Raw genomic sequence first — 25,609 nt, 5'->3', positions numbered from 1 at the left:
GTAGTGCAGAATACAGAGTTGGGTAGGGTATGGTAGAGTAGAGTAGAATACAGAGTTGGGTAGGGTATGGTAGAGTAGAGTAGAATACAGAGTTGGGTAGGGTATGGTAGAGTAGAGTAGAATACAGAGTTGGGTAGGGTATGGTAGAGTAGAGTAGAATACAGAGTTGGGTAGGGTATGGTAGAGTAGTGCAGAATACAGAGTTGGGTAGGGTATGGTAGAGTAGAGTAGAATACAGAGTTGGGTAGGGTATGGTAGAGTAGAGTAGAATACAGAGTTGGGTAGGGTATGGTAGAGTAGTGCAGAATACAGAGTTGGGTAGGGTATGGTAGAGTAGAGTAGAATACAGAGTAGGGTAGGGTATGGTAGAGTAGAGTAGAATACAGAGTTGGGTAGGGTATGGTAGAGTAGAGTAGTGCAGAATACAGAGTTGGGTAGGGTATGGTAGAGTAGAGTAGTGCAGAATACAGAGTAGGGTAGGGTATGGTAGAGTAGAGTAGAATACAGAGTTGGGTAGGGTATGGTAGAGTAGAGTAGAATACAGAGTTGGGTAGGGTATGGTAGAGTAGAGTAGAATACAGAGTTGGGTAGGGTATGGTAGAGTAGTGCAGAATACAGAGTAGGGTAGGGTATGGTAGAGTAGTGCAGAATACAGAGTTGAGTAGGGTATGGTAGAGTAGAGTAGAATACAGAGTTGGGTAGGGTATGGTAGAGTAGTGCAGAATACAGAGTTGGGTAGGGTATGGTAGAGTAGAGTAGTGCAGAATACAGAGTTGGGTAGGGTATGGTAGAGTAGAGTAGAATACAGAGTTGGGTAGGGTATGGTAGAGTAGTGTAGAATACAGAGTTGGGTAGGGTATGGTAGAGTAGTGCAGAATACAGAGTTGGGTAGGGTATGGTAGAGTAGAGTAGTGCAGAATACAGAGTTGGGTAGGGTATGGTAGAGTAGAGTAGAATACAGAGTTGGGTAGGGTATGGTAGAGTAGAGTAGAATACAGAGTAGGGTAGGGTATGGTAGAGTAGTGCAGGATACAGAGTTGGGTAGGGTATGGTAGAGTAGAGTAGTGCAGAATACAGAGTTGGGTAGGGTATGGTAGAGTAGTGCAGAATACAGAGTTGGGTAGGGTATGGTAGAGTAGTGCAGAATACAGAGTTGGGTAGGGTATGGTAGAGTAGAGTAGTGCAGAATACAGAGTTGGGTAGGGTATGGTAGAGTAGAGTAGAATACAGAGTTGGGTAGGGTATGGTAGAGTAGAGTAGAATACAGAGTTGGGTAGGGTATGGTAGAGTAGAATAGAATACAGAGTTGGGTAGGGTATGGTACAGTAGAGTAGAAATACCTGGATTCGATCAACAAATCAAAATACACCTACTGTATCCCTACTGTAACATTCCCTTGCTTCTTTCCACATTTATTTAGGCCTAACTACTCCCACTCAAAACAACGGTAATCAAACAGCAAGATAACTCCCCTCTTGTCATTAGCTGCAGCATCCTTGTTCCTCTATCTTCTAGAATCTAAACCCACCCACACATTTCTTCCCCACTCCCACCCCATTTAGGGCTCTATTCAATCCTTATCGCAGAAGTTCAGTGTTATAGTGTGGTTGACTCGCACTGACTCGCAGCATAATTGTCTCGCATTAGCTGAGCCTGCATTCACAGTAAAAGCTGAATATGTCAGCTCAATAGGAAATTGCCTTTACATTTATATCACACAATCTGTAACGGTTCAGCAATACAGATTGAATAGAGCCTCTAATCCCTCTTGACCTTGACCTACACTGTTGATTCACCCCGTTTTTCAGTCTCGCTCTCCATCTCGCTCTCCATCTCTCTCTCGTTCTCTTTCTCTCTCTTCCTCTCTCTGTCTCCCACATTTCTCTCCATCTATCTATCTATCTATCTATCTATCTATCTATCTATCTATCTATCTATCTATCTATCTGTCTATCTATCTATCTATCTATCTATCTATCTATCTATCTATCTATCTATCTGTCTGTCTGTCTGTCTGTCTGTCTGTCTGTCTGTCTGTCTGTCTGTCTGTCTGTCTGTCTGTCCGTCTGTCCGTCTGTCTGTCTGTCTGTCTGTCTGTCTGTCTGTCTGTCTGTCTGTCTGTCTGTCTGTCTGTCTGTCTGTCTGTCTGGCTGTCGTTCTGTCTGTCTTTCTTTATCCCTCTCTCTCGGTACATTGAACAACCACCACGTCTGGCTGAAGAGAACTTGGGTTTTAAAAATAAATTGGTTCAACTGTATAATTTTAGATAAATGTTTGCTTGAGACAAGTAAGAGAGAGAGAGAGAGAGAGAGAGAGAGAGAGAAAATAAGAAAGGTATCCATAGAAACGATCTAGTTTCATATATTTGTGGTCTGTCTGAAATACTATAACTATATTTCCCTGCAAAAAAAGAGACATTGCTGATGCCAATACAAATATTAATTATAACCTAAACTATGAACAGTAGTGTCTTTGATGGAAATTAGAAAGTTGGATGAACTTATTGCAGCCAGGAGAAAGTTCCGCAGGTCTCCATCGCTAGTTCAGTAGTCTCCCTGTGGTAAAATATTGCTCTAATCAATGACAAAGCAAATGAGGTGGCGATAGTTAGCAGGGTGCTGAGACTGGTCTGGAGGCTAAATGTATGTGACAGCCAGCCAGGCCACGGTAGGGTGGTGGTAGTTCGAGGAGTATCCGTTTTCCGTTTTAGTAGTTTTCAGCACCTCTGCTCTGGACAGCTCCACAATGCAACACTGGGATCCGATTTCAACTGCCTGTTCACACTAGGTTACTAGGGAGACTTGGTTTCTTACCCCACACCCCCTCTTCAGTTGGTTTGTTACGTATATATGTAGAATCATAATTTGACCAATTATGTCGCAACAAAATAATCCTGCAGCAACGGGATTTGAACGTTGAGTCCATAATGTTGTTGGATCGGTGGTTAGGACATTAGCTGGCTAAAAGTAGGCTACATGAAAAGTGCAATACTGTTAATATAACAGTGTGTTAGTGTGGGTGTTCAGTGGATTTATGTAAATCACGAAGCTCATCTGGATTTCCTGCGGTGCAAGACAATTCCCAGCCACAAAAGAGTGATCAAATGAAGCACTCTAACATTACTTACTGTAGTTGTCAACAAAAGGGATATTTAATCAACCATCTTCCTGTCATTAACCTTTTTATTAGGCCTATTTCTATAAATCTATTCACATTTCAATAATGCAGCTTCAAACTCGCACAAAGACAGGCAGCTCGCATGTACAGCCTAACACTGATCTAAATTCACTGAAAATCCGAGCAATGCATAGCAACCTGTTTTCTTCTCCGGAGGCCAGTCTAATAAAAATCTGTGGCGCGGGCGGAAAATAATAGGGACGCACACCTACACTCTCAGGAACACAACTCCACGTAAACGGGGACATAATCAAAGTGACAAGCGCTCCATCCCTCCCGCCCGCCCTCTCTCTCCCACCCACAGCTAGCTAGGGACAGAGAGATGTGCCGTGCGCACTTCACATACACAGGGTTCGAGCGCTTATTGAGTCAAGTGCGAGTCCAACAGAGAGAACGAATGCGAGCAGTTGAGTGGGATGCAAGGAAGCAATAAAATAGAACATTGGAAGAACATTAGGATTCAAAGACAAAAAGTTTCAAAATGAACGTTATGAGACAATGAAACGGGCTGCAAAAAGGAATTCGTAGAGAGAGGACAGAACATTAAGGATGTGTTTTATTTTTTATTTTGGAAAGGATATCAACGTTGTTTTTCAAGTAGCTAACAACATTGCCATTCAAAAGGTGAGTATTTATTCTAATCGTTGACAGTTTTTTCATTGGCGAAAACACTTTTCCATTGACAACAAGTTCATGACAACTTGTCCTGTTTTTCTTTTAGATTGGTTGGTTTTTAGGTTGGCTAGTCGAAGAGTCTTTGTTGTTCTTAACATGCAGCGTTTCGATGAAGCTCACTTCATACACTAGTTAAGGCCCCGAAATCAACTGCAGAGTAATCTTGTCTGTTTTCACCAGTATTATGTCACGACATGAACTCCTCGCTTTGTAGAGCCCAGTGAAACCTGTTTTGTCTTCTGCTGTTCACCGTCCTTCAGACAAACACTGTAAAATGATCAATGAATCCGCTAACATAACGCATTGTTCTGGCCTATAATGTCAATCAACTGTAAATGATGCGCAGGCAAATCCTAATTGTGTGACATATTTTATTGACTAGGCCGTAGGCGATGTGGCATGCCAGTTTCAATATGCTGAGAGGTTTGATTTGCAAAACTCGAAATTAGATCAGATATGGACATATAATTCCTATATTCAGACATTCTTATTTCCTATATGCGCGGGAATAGATTTCAGCACTGGACAGCTCTACACGTCAGCATCAACTTTGATATAGTTTAACAAGTGCGTAGGCCTACCCTGCACTGTGTTATAAAAAAAAGTCTAATTTTAGTTTATCATTGGCTATTCAAAGAATGGGATATCTTGTCATCCCATATTCTTTCATAGATATGGGAAGGACATGTTTTTTTTACACAATCATGTGCATTCGTGATAGACCTGCAGATCGTGCATATTTGAATGAGATACTGTGTTCATAGAGCTCCCATCAAAGCCATTCAAAAAAGACGGACATAACTTTCCCCCCTTCCTATTACTTGCCTACAATAACGTCTGCCATAATCATGTATAACAATGCTTTATTCAGTGATGACGACGCCACAACGCCACCAATCACCGCTAAACCGGATCAAAAGTAACACCCCATCCTCTGATGTCATAATCTCTATACCCCCTGTTCTTCCCTGACAAGCGGATGCCCTGCCCTGTGCTGTCACCTAAACTCTTCACTTTCTTTTTCCTTTCTTTCTCCCCTTTTAATGTCAGTCTCAGATTAAAGAAGAACATTTAAGCCAGATCGCTTGACTGCATCCACCTTTCATATCACAGTTTGGATTAGGAGATTACCACACACGCACATGCAAACGCCAACATACATGCATACACACACACGAGGGTGCGCTCGCTCACACGCGCACGCACGCACACACACACACACACACACACACACACACACACACACACACACACACACACACACACACACACACACACACACACACACACACACACACTTTCATCCATTCATATTAATTTCCCCTGGGATTAAGTGTTTCCGGATTCAAGGCATATCTGAGCTGCATTGACAATTTCAGGCCCTAAATGTATTGTGTTGTGTAGAGTTCTGTTGTGGAGTAGGTTATGGTGTGGAGTAGGTTATGGTGTGGAGTAGGTTATGGTGTGGAGTAGGTTATGGTGTGGAGTAGGTTATGGTGTGGAGTAGGTTATGGTGTGGAGTAGGTTATGGTGTGGAGTAGGTTATGGTGTGGAGTAGGTTATGGTGTGGAGTAGGTTATGGTGTGGAGTAGGTTATGGTGTGGAGTAGGTTATGGTCGGGGTGCTCAGTTGGTAGAGCATGGCGCTTGTGACGCTGTGGGTTCTATTCCCACGGGGGACCAGTATGAAAATGTATGTATTCACTACTTTAAATCACTCTGGATGAGAGCGTCTGCCAAAATGTAAATGCGCTGAAATATCTGGGTGTTTGTCTCTGTTCTGTGTGATTCAGTTTTACCCACATTAAAGTGAATCAGTCCTGTATGTGACTCAGTCACTCAGGAGAGCACTTACACCTCTGGTGTCTCTACCCTCTGGCTTCACCTCGGCGGCGGTGCCTCATGCTAAATCATCCCCGCTCGACACGGCAAATCAGAGCGTCGAGGAGGGGAAAGAGGTTCCTATGGAAACGGCTAATAACTATCATCAACATTTAATTACTCCTGCTCTCCCTCAGGGACTAGTGGTTCCTGACTGTCTCTGGTTGCGTCCTAAGTGACACCCTATTCCCTATATAGTGCACTACTTTTGACCAGAGCCATATGAGATGTGGTCAAAAGTAGGGCATTATGTAGAGAAAAGGGTGCCATTTTCTTCCTACTCTCTATATACAGTACCAGTCAAAAGTTTGGACACAACTACTCATTCAAGGGTTTTTCTTTATTTTTTACTATTTTCAACATTGTAGAAGAATAGTGAAGACATCAAAACTATGAAATAACTCATATGGAATCATGTAGTAACCAAAAAAGTGTTAAACAAATCAAAATATATTTTATATTTGAGATTCTTCAAAGTAGCCACCCTTTGCCTTAATGACAGCTTTGCACACTTGGCATTCTCTCAACCAGCTTCATGAGGTTGGAATACATTTCCATTAACAGGTGTGCCTGTGACGTTCATCTGTGGGAGAAAGAGAGGAGGACCAAGGTGTAGCATGGTAAGTATTCATTATGCCTAATGAAAATGAATACTCAAACAAAACAACAAAACGATAAAACGAGAATGACACGAAACGAAACAGTCCTGTCTGGTAACATACACAAAGACAGAAAATAATCACCCACGAAACACAATAGAAAACAGGCTACCTAAATATGGTTCTCAATCAGGGACAACGATAAACGCTGCCTCTGATTGAGAACCATACCAGGCCAAACACAGAAATCCTAAAACATAGAAAAAGGAACATAGACAACCCACCCAACTCATGCCCTGACCATACTAAAACAAAGACATAATAAAAGAACTAAGGTCAGAACGTGACAGTGCCTGGTTAAAAGTTAATTTGTGGAATTTTCTAAATGTGTTTGAGCACAATCAGTTGTGTTGTGACAAGGTAGGGGTGGTATACAGAATATATTTGGTAAAATACCAAGTCCATATTATGGCAAGAACAGCTCAAATAAGCAAAGAGATATGAAAATCCAAGATTAGTTTATGACATGAAGGTCAGTCAATACGGAAAATTTCAATAACTTTTAAAGTTTCTTCAAGTGCAGTCACAAAAACCATCAAGCGCTATGATGAAACTGGCTCTCATGAGAAACGCCACAGGAAAGGAAGACCCAGAGTTACCTCTGCTGCAGAGAATAAGTTCATTAGAGTTACCAGCCTCAGAAATTGCAGTCCAAATAAATAATTCACAGAGTTAAAGTAACAGACACATCTCAACATCAACTGTTCAGAGGAGGCTGTGTGAATCAGGCCTTCATGGTCGAATTGCTGAAAAGAAACCACTACTAAAGGACATCAATAAGAAGAAGAGACTTGCTTGGGCCAAGAAACACGAGTAGTGGACATTAGACCGGTGGAAACCTGTCCTTTAGTCCGATGAGACCAAATTTGCGATTTTTGGTTCCAACCGCCGTATCTTTTTGAGACACATAGTAGGTGAGTGGATGATCTCCGCATGTGTGGTTCCCACCGTGAAGTACGGAGGAGGAGGTGTGATGATGTGATGGTGCTTTGCTGGTGACACTGTCAGTGATTTATTTAGAATTCAAGGCACACTTAACCAGCATGGCTACCACAGAATTCTGCAGTGATACGCCATCTCTTCTGGTTTGAGCTTAGCAGGACAATCATTTGTTTTTCAACAGGACAAGGACCCAACACACATCCAGGCTGTGTAAGGGCTATTTGACTGAGAATGAGAGTGATGGAGTGCTGCATCAGATAACCTGGCCTCCACAATCACCCAACCTCAACCCAATTGAGATGGTTTGGGATGAGTTGGACCACAGAGTGAAGGAAAAGCAGCCAACAAGTGCTCAGCATATGTGGGAACTCCTTCAAGACTGTTGGAAAAGCATTCCAGGTGAAGCTGTTTGAGAGAATGCCAAGTGTACAAAGCTGTCATCAAGGCAAAGGATGGCTACTTTGAAGAATCTCAAAAATAAAATATATTTTGATTTGTTTAACACTTTTTTGGTTACTACATGATTCCATATGTGTTATTTCATAGTTTATGTCTTCACTATTATTCTACAATGTAGAAAATAGTAAAAATAAAGAAACAACCTTGAATGAGTAGGTGTGTCCAAACTTTTGACTAGTACTGTATATTCTACAAAATGTCCTAGATCTGTAGTACATCTATGTGTCTTGGAAGCCTCCGATGTTGAAGATGCTGATATGGTTAACAGTATGGCTACATTATGATTTTCACCTCTCAATGGGAATCAGGTTGACTCGAAAAGACTACTGTTTCCTCAGTCTGTGGCGATGGATTCGTTATGATCTGGCATTATCCCATAGTCTCTCAAACGGAGAAACTCAAGCTGTCACAGTCTTCCATTCATATGCATTATTCTTCTCCTCCAACCTAACTCAGATACACACTCTTGTCCAATCAAACTCCCAGGATCCTCGGGAAGTGGTATGGAAAGACTTGATACGTGTGACCCTGGTTAACACTGTGTACACTAAACACTCCTTAAGATACAGTGGAACTGGTGTGATGATGTCAATAATATCATGTCAGCCCCCTGGATCTCTCTCTCTCTCTCTCTCTCTCTCTCTCTCTCTCTCTCTCTCTCTCTCTCTCTCTCTCTCTCTCTCTCTCTCTCTCTCTCCTCTCTCTCTCTCTCTCTCTCTCTCTCTCTCTCTCTCTCTCTCTCTCTCTCTCTCTCTCTCTCTCTCTCTCTCTCTCTCTCTCTCTCTTCTCTCTTTCTTTCTTTCTTCCTTTCTCAGCCCCTTTGGTCCAGCTGCTACAGTGGTTGATATGTAACAATGCTGACGTAATCTATCCCAGCCTCTTACTGAGGATTTAAGTTGGGAAGGATCCTGGATCCTCAATCCGGCCAATAAGCACACGGCAGGAGCAACATCTGTCCATCTGCTGTGTGTGTGTGTGTGTGTGTGTGTATTTGGGAGGGAAGAAAATTGCCATAGACTGTCACGCAAAGGTAAAAAACAACCCTGCTAAATCCTGTCAGTCTGTGGACTCTGTGTGTGTGTGTGTGTGTGTGTGTGTGTGTGTGTGTGTGTGTGTGTGTGTGTGTGTGTGTGTGTGTGTGTGTGTGTGTGTGCGCGTGTGTATGTGTGTGCACTCGCTCTCAAGTCTGTGTTTTAATAACTCCGTGCTGACGTGTGTCGACGTGTCAGTTTCGTTGACCCAGCAGTGATGTCACAGCGCCTTAGTAAGCTACTGCAGTTGGACATGTATTTTTCTACACATAGCTAAATCCACACCTCACTTCAAACCATCCAGTGCTGCTGTTCTATAGCGTGCAGCTACAAACCTGTTACGGCTGTTATGCAACGCTTTCCTTTGGTCACCCTGATAGTCTAGCGATCACATAATGGGTACTAGCTCTAACCCACTACGTCACCCGGCCTCTAACCCTGTCATCAAGCCAAACACCAGATCAATTGTTCCCTTAACAGTAGTTCAGCACAGATTCCCCTCTCTTTCAGACCTTTGGCCCCTCCTATGTCTGTTAGTGTGCTCCACCCCATGCTGACATAAAGGGGCCTCGGGCGACCGGCTACGAGGGACTCAATCTATAACCATCATGATGAATATTTGTCTGTTTTTCTTCACGCATGAAGAGAGTTGACCATCCCACCCTCCTCCTGCATGACATGTGTCGATGTAGGAATACTGTGCATTGGGTGCTGTGATTCTGAATGGCCTTAAAAATTCATACTGTTCTCTGATTTGCTGTCATTCCAGGAAATGCATCAGAAGGAGGCAACGCTGATATCTCCAAGAGGTCCTTAGACCTGAGGCTGTTGTCCTCCTGCCCCTCTGCCCACAGCCTCCTACCAAGCTGGTCTCTTTTAATGGTTGGCACTGGCCACCGCGGCCCTGATTACTGCCCACACAGACACAGCCTGATGATCACTGGTGCCATGGGAGCGGTGCGAGTCAACAGGTAGGACCGGGGAATAGGACAATCAGCTCCTTTTCTCCCCCTTTTCCTGCCTCTAAACGCCTGTCCTTGTTGTCTATTCTTGGACTGTAAAACACAGGAAAATCATGTTTTTGACTGCACTAGGCCTTTAACTGTTAAACCTGCCATGTCTCCTTCGCCCTCCTCTCTAAACTCATGTGTTTTGTTTGGGTTTTTGTTTCACATCAGATACAGCATCGTAGCCACCGATGAAGACCACTTCAAGATCTCCACCTTGGGCCTCCACAATGGCCATGGTCCCCTGATGCACCACAATATGACTGGGAGGGGTATGGGGGGCGGAGGAGGTGGTGGTGGTGGAGGAGGAGGAGGTTCAGAAGGAGGAGGAGGCGGCAGCTCGCTAGCCCTGCGAGCAACAGAGCCTGTCCACAACGGCCGCCAGATCTCCACGACGGGGCCCAACCATGTCCGGAGCCGCTTCGTGAAGAAGAACGGCCAGTGCAACGTGGTTTTCCACAACATGGAAGACAAGACGAAACACTATCTGGCCGACATATTTACCACCTGCGTGGACATCCGCTGGCGTTACATGCTGCTCCTCTTCACCTCTACCTTCCTGCTTTCCTGGTTCCTCTTCGGGGTGGTCTTCTGGGGAGTGGCCCTGGCCCATGGGGACTTCGACCTTCGACCCGGCCTGGGAGAGGGGCCTCTGGCTGGCTTGGAGGGAGGAGGGGTGGAGTGGAAGCCCTGCATCCTACACGTCCAAGGCTTCGTAGGGGCGTTTCTCTTCTCCATAGAGACCCAGACCACCATTGGGTACGGGTTCCGCTGCGTCACCGAGGAGTGTCCGGCGGCGGTGGCTACGGTGGTGGTCCAGTCCATTGTGGGCTGTATCATCGACTCCTTCATGATCGGAACCATCATGGCCAAGATGGTTCGACCTAAGAAGCGGGCGCAGACCTTGCTGTTCTCGCACCACGCGGTAATCTCCATGCGGGACGGGAAGCTGTGCCTGATGTTTCGTCTGGGGAACATGAGGAAAAGCCACATCGTGGAGGCTCACGTCCGGGCGCAGCTCATCCGGCCGCACGTCACCGCCGAAGGCGAATACCTCCCCATGGAGCAGACGGACATCGACGTGGGCTACGACGAGGGCCTGGACCGCCTCTTCCTGGTGTCTCCACTGGTCGTGGTCCACGAGATCAACGAGAACAGCCCGCTGTACTGCATGAGCAGCGCCGACCTGACGACAGAGGACTTTGAGATCGTGGTGATACTGGAGGGGATGGTGGAGGCCACGGCCATGACCACCCAGGCCCGCTCCTCCTACCTGGCCAGGGAGATCCTGTGGGGCCATCGCTTCGAGCCTGTGGTCTTCGAGAAGGAGCACCGCTACCAGGTAGACTACTCCCGCTTCCACAAGACCTACGAGGTGCCAGCTACTCCGCACTGCAGCGCCAGGGAGCTCCGGGAGATGACGGGCCGATCCCGCTCCCCCTCGTCTGCCTCCGGCTCTAGTTCTACCCGGTCAGTGTCCCCTCTCGGTCCCAAGTCCTCCGGCCTCCACCTCTTGCCTCCACACTCCCCTAGCGCCTTCTGCTACGAGAACGAGGTGGCCCTGTGCTGCGGGGAGGAGGAGGGGGAGGAGGTAGGGGAGATGGGTGTAATGCTGGGGGGGAGGGACGACGGGGAGGGGGAGGAGAGGGACGTACAACTAGACATCTTCCAGGAGAGATTTCAGGACCAGGTAGCGGTGGACATGAACATGCTGTGTGTGCTGGACATGGACAATCAGATTGACAGGCTGCAGCCGGGTATAGCTCTTGATGCGCTGGGCTTCAGGAGGGAATCAGGAGTGTAGTGACTGATTCACACTATCGAGTCAAACTGAGACAAGACAATCCGGCGCTGGCCTGGTTACGCATCCACTGTAGTTGCTGGAACTGTGCTAGGGCCGTAGCTACATATGAGGACACTGAGGTCCAGACCTAGTTAATTTAAAATAAATATATATATGTATTTTTGGGGAACTCATTCGGGGTCTCAACTTGCTGTTGAGAGTTAGATTAGTAGAATACACAAGGTGCGATTTTGAAACTTGGCTGCCCCAGTTTTTCTCTGTCACTCACTGACAGTCACTCATTTAGCCCATGTCGTTAAAAATACAATTAAAATAGGTGAATTAGTCTAGTTAGTCTAGACTGAACTTGTAGTAATCATGACCAAATGACTGACTGGGCACATAGGGCACATAGGGCCCAGGGGACCTGACCTCCAGGGTTCCCCCATTGATTTTGTTAGTCACTCTCACTCAGACATCATATTAACCATAAGTCACGTCAAAATGTGTAGAATTGCAGGAACATTTCAAAACTTTTTTTTAATGCTTTACCATTTGTTAATAAAATACTTTCTGCTAACAGATTCCCTCAGTACCTAAATTATAGTTTTTAATCCTGGTGCTGAGCTAATTGTGTAGCTAGGCGATGCGTTTGTAGATCGACAGAGGTGAATGAAGCGTCAGAAACCATAGTGATAATGGCTTAGGTCGTGTTTTTTTTGCTCTTCTCCAAATAGCATTTTAGAGTTTTTTAATTGTACAGCCCTGAAGCCAGCACATTGTGGTTTGGGTCGGCCCTGTAGTGTGAATCAGTCATAGAAGACTCTCGTGTCTCGTGTCCCGAATGAACGATGTGCCCTTGGTACAGTTCCTCTGCTTTTTTGTGTATCCAACCAAAGTCCTCACAGAGAGAAGGAAAGAATTCTGCAGCACAGCGAAGAAGGAAGGTTGAATGACTTTATTATTCTCTTGAGTTTCTTTTTGTTTTTAAACATAGTTGTGTTCAGTACATGAGTCTAAATTTGCATTTTATAGCGTAAGACTTAAATTCATTCTTATTGTATTCAATATTCAGTTGTATATATTCTCTGGAATAATATTCTTTGTGAAGTGACTTTTGGTTCCATTCAACCAAATCTTGGTACAGTTTTTTTTCATTTACAGATAGCTGTCATGAGTCATTAATACTTTCAAAACCACAAATTAAGTTGATGTGGTATTAAAAAGTATTTTCTGTTTGTAAATAAATCATTTTTCATGCTTAGAAACTATGATGATGAACGGGATGATACCAATATCACGATACTCGTTAATATTGTGTCAAGGAAACAAAGCATGACGTGGATTTAACTTCTTCAGGAAAACATCCGTAATGTTGGAAACAAACATCATTATGTTGTCATTCATTTATTTATTTTCCAAGCTATAGCACCCATACATTTTTTTAAGAACCAAAGAGTTTGGTCTGCTTTGTGTTTCCAATGAATATTGCGATACTGGTAACATCACAGACCTATTAGAAACCATGGTAATTTTGTCTTCCTGCTTAAGGTATATTACTGTTATTGTTTGATACATGAGCTATGTATTCCAAAATTAGAAAATATTTTATGACGGAAAATAAATGATGGAAAAACAATGAATCTGAACAGAAACTGAGTTGGAAATAGCGTGTATTGTCCAGATAAAGAATAAAGAGCACTTTACTCTGTATTTTATCAAAAGGAATATCTAAAAATAAAAATGAAATATTTTAATTGCTGTTTTGTATGAATTAATAAATGTCTAGTAATAATACTAATAAACAAGCAGCAGTAGCTGTTCTGGTTGACACACTCTGCTCTGTTCTCACACAATTTTTTCCCATCAGTCACAAAGGTCAAAGGTCAAACTGACCCCATGTTGATGTCCACCTGTTTCTGACTGCTCATTGGTTGGCCTGGTTTGGGGAAGTGTGTGTGTGTGTAATGTGAAGGCAGGGGGTTGTTGTTCTCTAGCTCAGTGACTCAGAGGTAATCCCATACACACACCTGTCTTTCTTACCATTCTCTCTTTCTAATCCAAAACTGGGGTATTACCCCAAATCTGTGTCGTACTCAAATAGCTCAGTACAGAGAGTTTTTATTTGGCAGGTTGTTTTTTAAAACGTCCCAGAGAGTGAGGGAGAGAGGGTTAGATAGAAATAGAAATAGATACAGACTGGAGAAGGACATACTAGGCCGAGGGGCAGTGGGGAGGGAGAGATAGAGAGAGAGGGGAGAGGAGAGGAGAGGAGAGGAGAGGAGAGGAGGAACAGCTTGCTAACACAACACAGTCGATTACTGTACTTACCCAGTTCACCACTAGGGGGCAGTGAAGACTGCTCCACCACAACAGACCAACGGAAGAGAGAGTATGGTATACCAGCTCCCTCATGTGGTAAATTATCAGTCAACCATAACTATTTTTTTTAAAGACGACTAGTCACAAAACCTTTATTTTCTGAAGTGCTAAGGCTCACCGGAACACTTTATTTTCTGTATATGAAGAATTTTATTCCAAAACAATATCCATTTTCAGAAATGTTAGTAAATCAACTTTTATTGTTTAAAGATGTTATGAAAGAGATTGGTGTGTTTTTTCACTGTCTAATCATGTCATGGGGTTGTTCAATGACAGACATGTATTTGTTTAAAATCTAACACTTGATGGCTTCGTTTCAGAGAGACAAAATGTTATATAGCCGCCTCATTCTCAGAGGAATAAGTAGTACGGCTAGGTTTTACACATTCAAATGTAACAAATAACTAAATTTTTTATAGAGTACTGTACAAATGATACATTTATGAAATCAATGTTTATATAAAAATTTGAAAAAATGCAACACAGTAATAGGAGATCTGTCATTTAGCAGATGCTCTTATCCAGAGCGACTTACAGTAAGTGCATTCATTATAAGATAGCTCGGTGAGACAACCACATATCACAGTCAAATATACAGGATAGGACCATTCAAGCTAAACAATGGACTTACAGCATAGCATTTTGAAGACAAACACATCAAACCCATAAGCAATCACTGGTTAAAAAACACAAATGTGAAATTGGTGTTTATAATGTTTTGGTAATAAACTCTTCATTTAATCTCTTGATGTGGTGAGGTAAAGCAAAAGCAAAAGCTATAACTTTTGAAACTCTATTTTCAAGAGCAAAAACGAAACAATTCTTCTACACGTCTTCAGCAGTCGGTGTTGCGGAGCTCCGACAGGGGAAACTCCAGTAATGTCATATGTCTCCCCAACATCTTCCTCTCCTGTAATCAAATCATTCCCATCTTTAATTGTATTAAATGTGTTCTCCTGCTCTAACAGGCCACTTCCCCATCTCTATCGCTATCTCTCTCTCTCCTTCTCATCCTTCCATCATTCTCTCCTTCCTCTACTACTGTCAGTTCAAACGAGCCTTTTCCCCATCTCATACGCTATCTCTCTGTCCTCCCTCCCTCCCTCCCTCCCTCCCTCCCTCCCTCCCTCCCTCCCTCTCTACTGATGTCGGTTAATTAGCCACTGTGTCACACCCCCTTGTCATCAACATCCATAAAAACGACCAGCTGGTTGACCTTTGGTGACCTTTCTCCAGACTCCGTCAGTCATAATGGCTGACTAGAGGATCTAGGATCTGGGCTGTCTGGCAGGGGGCTGCTTTAATGCTTTGTAGACCTCCTCTGCTGCTGTTGGTTTTTGCCCTGAGGTTGTGCGGGGCTGTGTGGGGCTGTGTGGGGCAGTGGGGCTAGTGTTAGGGAATAGGGGCTAGTGTGTGTGCTCAGTAGGGGACAGTATTGGGGACTAAGTGGTGGAGGGTTGGGGGTCCTAGGGCCCATAATGACCTGTTGTGTGTTGTGGAGCTGTGAACCATTCGTTGGAGGACAGAGAGGCATTGTGTTACACTGGGCTGCCCACGCTGGCTACACCACTGAGAACCACCACAGGCTGTGTGTGTGGGGGGGTGGGGGTAAGTGTGTGTGTGTGTGTGTGTGTGTGTGTGTGTGTGTGTGTGTGTGTGTGTGTGTGTGTGTGTGTGTGTGTGTGTGTGTGTGTGTGTGTGTGTGTGTGTGTGTGCGTGTGTGCTTTTGTGTCTGTCTGTCTGTCTGTCTGTCTATTTGTCTATTTGAGGCTCTGAGATCAGGTGAGGTGTCTAGCCTGTGAGGAACACCTGTGGATATCACATGTATCAATGCGTGCTGCTGTAACCACATGCAGATCATCCGTTATTGTCTCGGTGCGTGAATATACAAGACTGTTTATGTTTGCTGAGAAAAACATTGACACCACGTATGAAGAATACTGAAAATCCCCCTATTTATTTTTCCTTTCCTCTCTTTCTTCCCCCTTTCATGTCTTCCTCCTCTTCGCCAACAACAGAGTCTTTCATTCGGGCATCTCAGTGGCTGCCTCAGGCCCTCAGGCCCTCTGCTGTTCGCTCAGCTTAATTAAATGTTCTGAGAAAAACTCATGATTGGAAAGTGACTAGTCTCTTCTCTCCTCTCTCGTCCCTCAGGCCAATTTCCCATTGATTTTCCCATGCATCTTCCTTTTACCCCTCTGATCAGCATCAGAAAGACATTTTCCAGAGAAGTAAACTATATTTTGCAAGTGAGTAGTCTGCTGGATGAAGCTCTTTCCCTCTGTATCCATAGCTACACAGCCAGGTCTCTCTTGGGAAGGAGGTCTTCTGAACTCAATAGGACTTCCTGGTTCAATTAAATGTGACAGAAAAAGTGCATCTGCACCAACACCTTGTGGTTAGAACGTCTGCCCTGAGATTGCAAGGTTGGGAGTTCGATCACCGGCCGAGTCATACCAAAGGCTGTAAAAAATGGGACCCGATACGCCTCTGCTTGCCACTCAGCATTAAGGAGATGGATTGGGGGTAAGGCCCTGCGATAGACCAGCGTCCTGTCCAGGGGGGTTACTGGCACATCAAGCTGCCTCACGCTACAGAAACAGAAGATCAGTTCCTGCTCCTATGAGCCGTTCTGGCTCTCACAAGCAAGTCTACTTACTATGATCTATATAGACAACATACCTACGTATGCGTCAAACTCCTTTGCTCAATAACACAGGAATCCACAGCAGTCCTGGGCAACCATACAGGTGGTTATCGGTCTAATGATGCCCCCCTCCACCCAAAACCACATGACACCCGAACTCAGCACTGTCTGAATGAGAGGGGGGAAGGTAGGGGGAGGCCTGGGGCTGAAAGTGGTGCTGTCTGCAGCCTCTCATACCACCACTACTATAAGCCCTAATTGGTTAATTGGATCACTGCTGATTGAGGGAGACCTCAGAGGTTATTATTATGGGAGGCTGGGATAGTAACCTGGGGTTACCCTTATTATACACTACATGACCAAAAGTATGTGGACACCTGCTCGTCGAACATCTCATTCCAAAATCATGGGCATTAATATGGGGTTGGTCCCCCGTTTGCTGCTGTAACAGAATCCACTCTTCTGGGAAGGATTTACACTAGATGTTGGAACATTGCTGCGGGGTCTTGCTGCGGGGGCTTGCTTCCATTCAGCCAGTTGACCGGGGCAGCTCTAGCAGGTCAGAAATATGACGAACTGACTTGTTGGAAAGGTGGCATCATCACTGAACTCTACAGTAAGGCCATTCTACGGCCAAATGTTCTATGGAGTCTATTGAGATTGCATGGCTGTGTGCTCGATTTTATACACCTGTCAGCAATAGCCGAATCCACTAATTTGAAGGGGTGTCCACATACTTTGGTACATATAGTGTAGTTTACTTAATATGTAATTCATTTTTCTATTTGAGAAAAATCTTCACATTTTTTGTAAATATTTGACTTATCTAATTCATTGTGTATTTGAATAGGGACAGATAGAAAAACATTGGTTTCTTTATCTATGGTGATATTATGACAAAAGGGGCGATCTGCAGTTGTTCGTCCATTTTTGGACATAAATTAAGGATATGTACCCATTGATTTGTGGAGAATATAACTTAGAAATGCCTCAGGAGCTTAGTTCAACTGTCGTACTCCATCAGAACCCAAAATATAAGCTTGTTTTACTCCAATTAATGTTTGAATTTTTTTATTTCACCTTATAACCAGATAGGCCAGTTGAGAAGAAGTTCTCATTTACAACTGCGACCTGGCCAAGATAAATCAAAGCAGCACGACACAAACAACACAGAGTTAGTTACACATGTACAAACGTACAGTCAATAACACAACACAAAAATCAGTGTGTGCAAATGTAGTAAGATTAGGGAGGTAAGGCAATAAATAGGCCATAGTGGCGAAATAATTACAATTTAGCAATTAAACACCGGAGTGATACATGTGCAGAAGATGAATGTGCAAGTAGAGGTACTGGGGTGCAAAGGAGCAACAACAACAAAAAAATAACAATATGGGGATGAGGTAGTTGGGTGGGTTATTTACAGATGGGCTGTGTACAGGTGCAATGATCAGTAAGCTACTCTGACAGCTGATGCTTAAAGTGAGTGAGGGAGATATTAGACTCCAGCTTCAGTGATTACGGGTGGGTGCTGCTATGGTGACCAGTGAGCTGAGATAAGGCGGGGCTTTACCTAGCAAAGACTTATAGATGACCTGGAGCCAGTGGGTTTGGTGACAAATATGAAGCGAGCCAACGAGAGCATACAGGTCGCAATGGTGGGTAGTATATGGGGCTTTGGTGACAACATGGAGGGCACTGTGATAGACTGCATCCAATTTGCTGAGTAGAGTGTTGGAGGCTGTAAATGACATCGCCAAAGTCAAGGATAGGTAGGATGGTCAGTTTTACGAGGGTATGTTTGGCAGCATGAGTGAATGATGCTTTGTTGTGAAATAGGAAGCCAATTCTAGATTTCATTTTGGATTAGAGATGCTTAATGTGAGTCTGGAAGGAGAGTTTACAGTCTAACCAGACACCTAGGTATTTGTAGTTGTCCACGTCAGAGTCAGAGCCGTCCAGAGTAGTGATGCTAGACGGGCGGGCAGGTGCGGGCAGCTATCAGTTGAAGAGCATGCTTTTAGTTTTACTTGCCTTTAAGAGCAGTTGGAGGCCACGGAAGGTGTTTTGTACAGCATTGAAGTTTGTCTAGAGGTTTGTTAACACTGTGTCCAAAGAAGGGCCAGAAGTATACAGAATGGTGTCATCTGTGTAGAGGTGAATCAGAGAATCACCAGCAGCCCGAGCAACATCATTGATGTATACAGAGAAAAGAGTCGGCCCACGAATTGAACCCTGTGGTACCCCATAGAGACTGCCAGAGGTCTGGACAGCAGGCCCTCTGATTTGATACACTGAACGTTATCTGAGAAGTAGTTGGTGAACCAGGCGAGACAGTCATTTGAGAAACCAAGGCTGTTGAGTCGATAAGAGTGTGGTGATTGACAGAGTCGAAAGCCTTGGCCAGGTCGATGAAGATGGCTGCACAGTATTGTCTATTATCAATGGTGGTTATGATATCGTTTAGGACCTTGAGCGTGGCTGAGGTGCACCCATGACCAGCTCAGAAACCAGATTGCATAGCGGAGAAGGTACGGTGCGATTCAAAATGTTCAGTGATCTGTTTGTTAACTTGCCTTTCGAAGACTTTAGAAAGGCAGGGTAGGATAGATATACAGTGCCTTGCGAAAGTATTCGGCCCCCTTGAACTTTGCGACCTTTTGCCACATTTCAGGCTTCAAACATAAAGATATAAAACTGTATTTTTTTGTGAAGAATCAACAACAAGTGGGACACCATCATGAAGTGGAACGACATTTATTGGATATTTCAAACTTTTTTAACAAATCAAAAACTGAAAAATTGGGCGTGAAAAATTATTCAGCCCCCTTAAGTTAATACTTTGTAGCGCCACCTTTTGCTGCGATTACAGCTGTAAGTCGCTTGGGGTATGTCTCTATCAGTTTTGCACATCGAGTGACTGACATTTTTTTTCCCATTCCTCCTCCTCCAAAACAGCTCGAGCTCAGTGAGGTTGGATGGAGAGCATTTGTGAACAGCAGTTTTCAGTTCTTTCCACAGATTCTCGATTGGATTCAGGTCTGGACTTTGACTTGGCCATTCTAACACCTGGATATGTTTATTTTTGAACCATTCCATTGTAGATTTTGATTTATGTTTTGGATCATTGTCTTGTTGGAAGACAAATCTCCGTCCCAGTCTCAGGTATTTTGCAGACTCCATCAGGTTTTCTTCCAGAATGGTCCTGTATTTGGCTCCATCCATCTTCCCATCAATTTTAACCATCTTCCCTGTCCCTGCTGAAGAAAAGCAGGCCCAAACCATGATGCTGCCACCACCATGTTTGACAGTGGGGATGGTGTGTTCCTGGTGATGAGCTGTGTTGCTTTTACGCCAAACATAACGTTTTGCATTGTTGCCAAAAAGTTCAATTTTGGTTTCATCTGACCAGAGCACCTTCTTCCACATGTTTGGTGTGTCTCCCAGGTGGCTTGTGGCAAACTTTAAACGACACTTTTTATGGATATCTTTAAGAAATGGCTTTCTTCTTGCCACTCTTCCATAAAGGCCAGATTTGTGCAATATACGACTGATTGTTGTCCTATGGACAGAGTCTCCCACCTCAGCTGTAGATCTCTGCAGTTCATCCAGAGTGATCATGGGCCTCTTGGCTGCATCTCTGATCAGTCTTCTCCTTGTATAAGCTGAAAGTTTAGAGGGACGGCCAGGTCTTGGTAGATTTGCAGTGGTCTGATACTCCTTCCATTTCAATATTATCGCTTGCACAGTGCTCCTTGGGATGTTTAAAGCTTGGGAAATCTTTTTGTATCCAAATCCGGCTTTAAACTTCTTCACAACAGTATCTCGGACCTGCCTGGTGTGTTCCTTGTTCTTCATGATGCTCTCTGCGCTTTTAACGGACCTCTGAGACTATCACAGTGCAGGTGCATTTATACGGAGACTTGATTACACACAGGTGGATTGTATTTATCATCATTAGTCATTTAGGTCAACATTGGATCATTCAGAGATCCTCACTGAACTTCTGGAGAGAGTTTGCTGCACTGAAAGTAAAGGGGCTGAATAATTTTGCACGCCCAATTTTTCAGTTTTTGATTTTAAAAAAAAGTTTGAAATATCCAATAAATGTCGTTCCACTTCATGATTGTGTCCCACTTGTTGTTGATTCTTCACAAAAAATACAGTTTTATATCTTTATGTTTGAAGCCTGAAATGTGGCAAAAGGTCGCAAAGTTCAAGGGGGCCGAATACTTTTGCAAGGCACTGTAGGTCTGTAGCAGTTTGGGTCTAGAGTGTCTCCCCCTTTGAAGAGGGGGATGACCGCGGCAGCTTTCCAATCTTTGGGGATCTCAGACGATACGAAAGAGAGGTTGAACAAGCTAGTAATATGGGGTTGCAACAATTGCGGCGGACAATTTTAGAAAGAGAGAGTCCAGATTGTCTAGCTTGGCTGATTTGTAGGGGTCCAAATTTTGCCACTCTTTCAGAACATCAGCTATCTGGATTTGGGTGAAGGAGAAATGGGGAGGCTTGGGCAAGTTGCTGTGGGCGGTGTAGAGCTTTTGACCGGGGTAGGGGTAGCCAGGTGGAAAGCATGGCCAGCTGTAAAAAAATGCTTATTGAAATTCTCGATTATCGGAGATTTATCAGTTGTGAAAGTGTTTCCTAGCCTCAGTGCAGTGGGCAGCTGGTAGGAGGTGCTCTTATTCTCTATGGACTTTACAGTGTCCCAGAACTTTTTGGAGTTTGTGCTGCAGGATGCAAATTTCTGTTTGAAAAAGCTAGCCTTTGCTTTCCTAACTGCCTGTGTGTATTGGTTCCTAACTTCCCTGAAAAGTTGCATATCGCGGGGGCTATTCGATTCTAATGCAGTATGCCACAGGATGCTTTTGTGCTGGTCAGGGGCAGTCAAGTCTGGAGTGAACCAAGGGCTATATCTGTTCTTAGTTATAAAAAATTTGAATGGGGCATGCTTATATAAGATGGTGATGAAAGAACTTTTAAAGAATAACCAGGCATCCTGTACTGACGGAATGAGATTTTGTTTGTAAACAAAGGCAATGTGCCTGAAAACATGGTTAAAACTATAATTTTGATATTGTGGATGGTCAGTCCTTGCATCCATACCAGTGTCTATGAATTTGACAGTGGTTACATTTCTCCAGCCCCATCCCTCAGATTTTTACTGAAAGCGAGATCGCTTTGTTATTATTTCAATTGCTGATTGCTGCTTTAAGTGCTCAGACTACAATATTATGATAAAACATGAAACCCAATTCCTTCCTTGTTGGTAATTGGGATATCTTTGATTATTAATCATTTCAGATGTAGCAACACTGAGAGATACATTGTACACCGAGAGATACAACCCCCTTGGGTTGTGCCGTGGCGCAGATCTTTGTGGGCTATACTCGGCCTCGTCTCAGGATGGTAAGTTGGTGGTTGAAGATATCCCTCTAGTGGTGTGGGGGCTGTGCTTTGGCAAAGTGGGTGGGGTTATATCCTTCCTGTTTGGCCCTGTCCGGAGGTATCATAGGATGGGGCCACAGTGTCTCCTGACCCCTCCTGTCTCAGCCTCCAGTATTTATGCTGCAGTAGTTTATGTCGGGGGGCTAGGGTCAGTTTGTTATATCTGGAGTACTTCTCCCGTCTTATCCGGTGTCCTGTGTGAATTTAAGTATGCTCTCTCTAACTCTTTCTCTCTTTCTTTCTCTCTCTCGGAGGACCTGAGCCCTAGGACCATGCCTCAGGACTACCTGGCATGAGGACTCCTTGCTGTCCCCAGTCCACCTGGCCGTGCTGCTGCTCCAGTTTCAACTGTTCTGCCTGCGGCTATGGAATCCTGACCTGTTCACCGGACGTGCTACCTGTCCCAGACATGCTGTTTTCAACTCTCTAGAGACAACAGGAGCGGTAGAGATACTCTTAATGATCGGCTATGAAAAGCCAACGGACATTTACTCCTGTGGTGCTGACTTGAGGCACCCTCAACAACTACTGTAATTATTATTATTTGACCATGCTGGTCATTTATCAACATTTGAACATCTTGGCCATGTTCTGTTATAATCTCCACCCGTCACAGCCAGAAGAGGACTGGCCACCCCTCATAGCCTGGTTCCTCTCTAGGTTTCTTCCTAGGTTTTGGCCTTTCTAGGGAGTTTTTCCTAGCCACCGTGCTTCTACACCTGCATTGCTTGCTGTTTGGGGTTTTAGGCTGGGTTTCTGTACAGCACTTTGAGACATCAGCTGATGTACGAAGGGCTATATAAATAAATGTGATTTGATTTGATTTGAAGAATGGCTAAGCTAAATAAGTAGTCAACATCCTACACGTCTGTGTGTAAAAATGCCATGACTAGCCTCGTGCTGACAATATGACCGAGGGGCCACTGCCAGCCAGTCACAGACGCCATTGTCCACCTTCACATTATTTTAATACCATCATTTTCAACCTCCTGCTAATGACTCAGTCCCATAATTCCACCTCTCACTCTAGTGGTCTCACTCTACCCATCTCTCCCCATCTCTCTTTCTCTTCTTTCTCTCGTTCTTTCGTTCTCTCATTTTCTTGATATCTTGTTTTCGAGTTCCATCTCGCCATCTCTCTCTCTCTCTCTCTCCATCCCTCCATCACAATTGAGGTAACTCGGGCCAGTGTAGATACGGACCCAGGGACGAACAATAGGCCATTCATGATGCCTTGCAAATGCAATGATGATCCTGCTCTCTCTAAACCCCCCCGCCCCAACCTCCACCAGCCTCCACAGCTGCACAGGAATGCGGTCCAACAAGTCCCCCCCCCCCCCCCCCCAAACTTCCACCCTCACCACTATCACAGCCGAAGCCAACCTCAACCCCCTTCCCAAATAAAAAGAGAGAGGGCAAGAAATGGGCAATTCTGCAAATGGAACACAAAGAGAGGATTCATGGCTTTAGTCACAGACACTCACGGGAAGAGAGGGGGACCCATTTAAGTGTTGCGCAGCTGCACTGATTCATTGCAAAAAATGGGTGAGGAGAGACAAAGGTCAGCAAGCAGCATAATTTTTTATTCGTCCTTCTGGAATCTGCATGAGGCCGTGCACATTAAATCACTATATCACTAAATCACTAAACTATGAATCACAGGGAGCCGTGGCATCAGTATGGTCTGACAGTGGTCCTGGGTGGCTGAGTTGGTAGAGCATGGCACTTGCAGTGTCAGGATTGTAGGTTAGATTCCCACTGAGGCCCCTCATATGAAAATGTATGTACTGCTACTACTAGTAGTCTCTTTACAAAAAGTGTCTGCTAAATGGTCATAGACAGTGCATTCGGAAAGTAATCAGACCCCTTGACTTTTTCCACATTTTGTTACATTACAGCCTTATTCTAAAATGGATTAAAGAGTTATCCCCTCATCAATCTACACAAAATACTCCATAATGACAAACCAAAAACAGGTTTTTAGACATTTTTGAAAACCTAAATTTCAGTTAAATATTACTTTTACATAAGTATTCAGAGCATTTACTCAGTACTTTGTTGAAGCAACTTTGGCAGCGATTTCAGCCTCGAGTCTTGTTGGGTATGACGCTACAAGCTTGGCACACCTGTATTTGGGGAGTTTCTCCCATTCTTCTCTGCAGATCCTCTCAAGCTCTGTCAGGTTGAATGGGGAGCGTCGCTGCACAGCTATTTTCAGGTCTATCTAGAGATGTTTGATCGGGTTCAAGTGCGGGCTCTGGCTGGGCCACTCAAGGACATTCAGAGACTTGTCCCAAAGCCACTCCTGCATTGTCTTGGCTGTGTGTTCAGGGTCGTTGTCATGTGCCTTTTTACTGAAGAACGTCTTCCGTCTGGCCACTCTACTATAAAGTCCTGATTGGTGGAGTGCTACAGAGATGGTTGTCAGATCTGTGCCTCGACACAATCCTGTCTCGGAGCTCTACGGACAATTCCTTTGACCTCATGGCTTGGTTTTTGCTCTGACATGCACTGTCAACTGTGACACCTTATATAGACAGGTGTGTGCCTTTCCAAATCATGTCCAATCATTTGAATTTACCACATGTGGACTTCAATCAAGTTGTATAAACCTCTAAAGGAGGATCAATGGAAACAGGATGCACCTGAGCTCAATTTCGAGTCTCATAGCACAGGGTCTGAATACTTATGTAAATAAGGTATGTCTGTTTTTGTTTTTAATAAATGTGCCATAATTTCTAAAAACCTGTTTTTGCTTTGACAATATGGGATATTGTGTGTAGATTGATGAGGGAAAAAATGGTTAGATCCATTTGAGAATAAGGCTGTAACATTAAAAAAATGTGGAAAAAGTCAAGGGGTCTGAATACTTTGTGAATGCACTGCATCTGGCATCAATAAGAACACTGTTTCAATTAATCAGAGCATATTGTATATCTGGACATGATCTACTAATAAAATATATTCGTGGTATAAAATACATCTGAATGTTAGTCCCAGGATATATCAAATCAAATCAAAGTGTATTTGTCACGTGCGCCGAATACAACAGGTGTACAACAGGTGCATTTCACCTTACAGTGAAATACTTACTTACAGGCTCTAACCAATAGTGCAAAAAAGGTATTAGGAGAACAGTAGGTAAGTAAAGAAATAAAAACAACAGTAAAAAGACTGTCAAAAATAACAGTAGCGAGGCTTCATACAGTAGTGAGGCTATAACAGTAGTGAGGCTATAACAGTAGTGAGGCTATAACAGTAGCGAGGCTACATACAGGCACCGGATAGTCGGGCTGACTGAGGTAGTATGTACATGTAGATATGGTTAAAGTGATTATGCATATATGATAAACAGAGAGTAGCAGTAGCGTAAAAGAGGGGTTGGCGGGTGGTGGGTGGAGGGACACAATGCAGATAGCCCGGTTAGCCAATGTGCGGGGGCACTGGTTGGTCGGGCCAATTGAGATAGTATGTACATGAATGTATAGTTAATGTGACTATGCATATATGATAAAC

The 25,609-nt window shown here is 44.1% G+C and overlaps 1 protein-coding gene across 1 annotated transcript; it reads left to right on the top strand.

Annotated features, from left to right (window-relative positions):
* The first annotated feature begins 3,575 nt into the window (after positions 1–3,575).
* Positions 3,576–11,667, top strand: LOC139370256 (inward rectifier potassium channel 4-like). The gene is made up of 3 exons (XM_071109619.1): positions 3,576–3,801; positions 9,593–9,794; positions 10,002–11,667. Exons 2-3 carry the CDS (start codon positions 9,703–9,705, stop codon positions 11,632–11,634), a joined length of 1,725 nt encoding a protein of 574 aa, XP_070965720.1. The 5' UTR covers positions 3,576–3,801; positions 9,593–9,702; the 3' UTR covers positions 11,635–11,667.
* Positions 11,668–25,609: the final 13,942 nt, after the last annotated feature.

This window comes from Oncorhynchus clarkii, chromosome 17, assembly GCF_045791955.1.
Source record: "Oncorhynchus clarkii lewisi isolate Uvic-CL-2024 chromosome 17, UVic_Ocla_1.0, whole genome shotgun sequence".
NCBI classification, from domain to species: Eukaryota; Metazoa; Chordata; class Actinopteri; order Salmoniformes; family Salmonidae; genus Oncorhynchus; species Oncorhynchus clarkii.
The sequence above is the reverse complement of the archived record's forward strand: the minus strand, read 5'-3'. Positions and strand labels throughout refer to the sequence as shown.

Excerpts from the sequence above, each read along its gene's own strand:
- LOC139370256 (XM_071109619.1), top strand. The coding sequence starts at position 9,703 with ATGGTTGGCACTGGCCACCGCGGCCCTGATTACTGCCCACACAGACAC. Across the intron at positions 9,795-10,001 it reads GGAGCGGTGCGAGTCAACAG|ATACAGCATCGTAGCCACCG; the intron begins GTAGGACCGGGG and ends GTTTCACATCAG.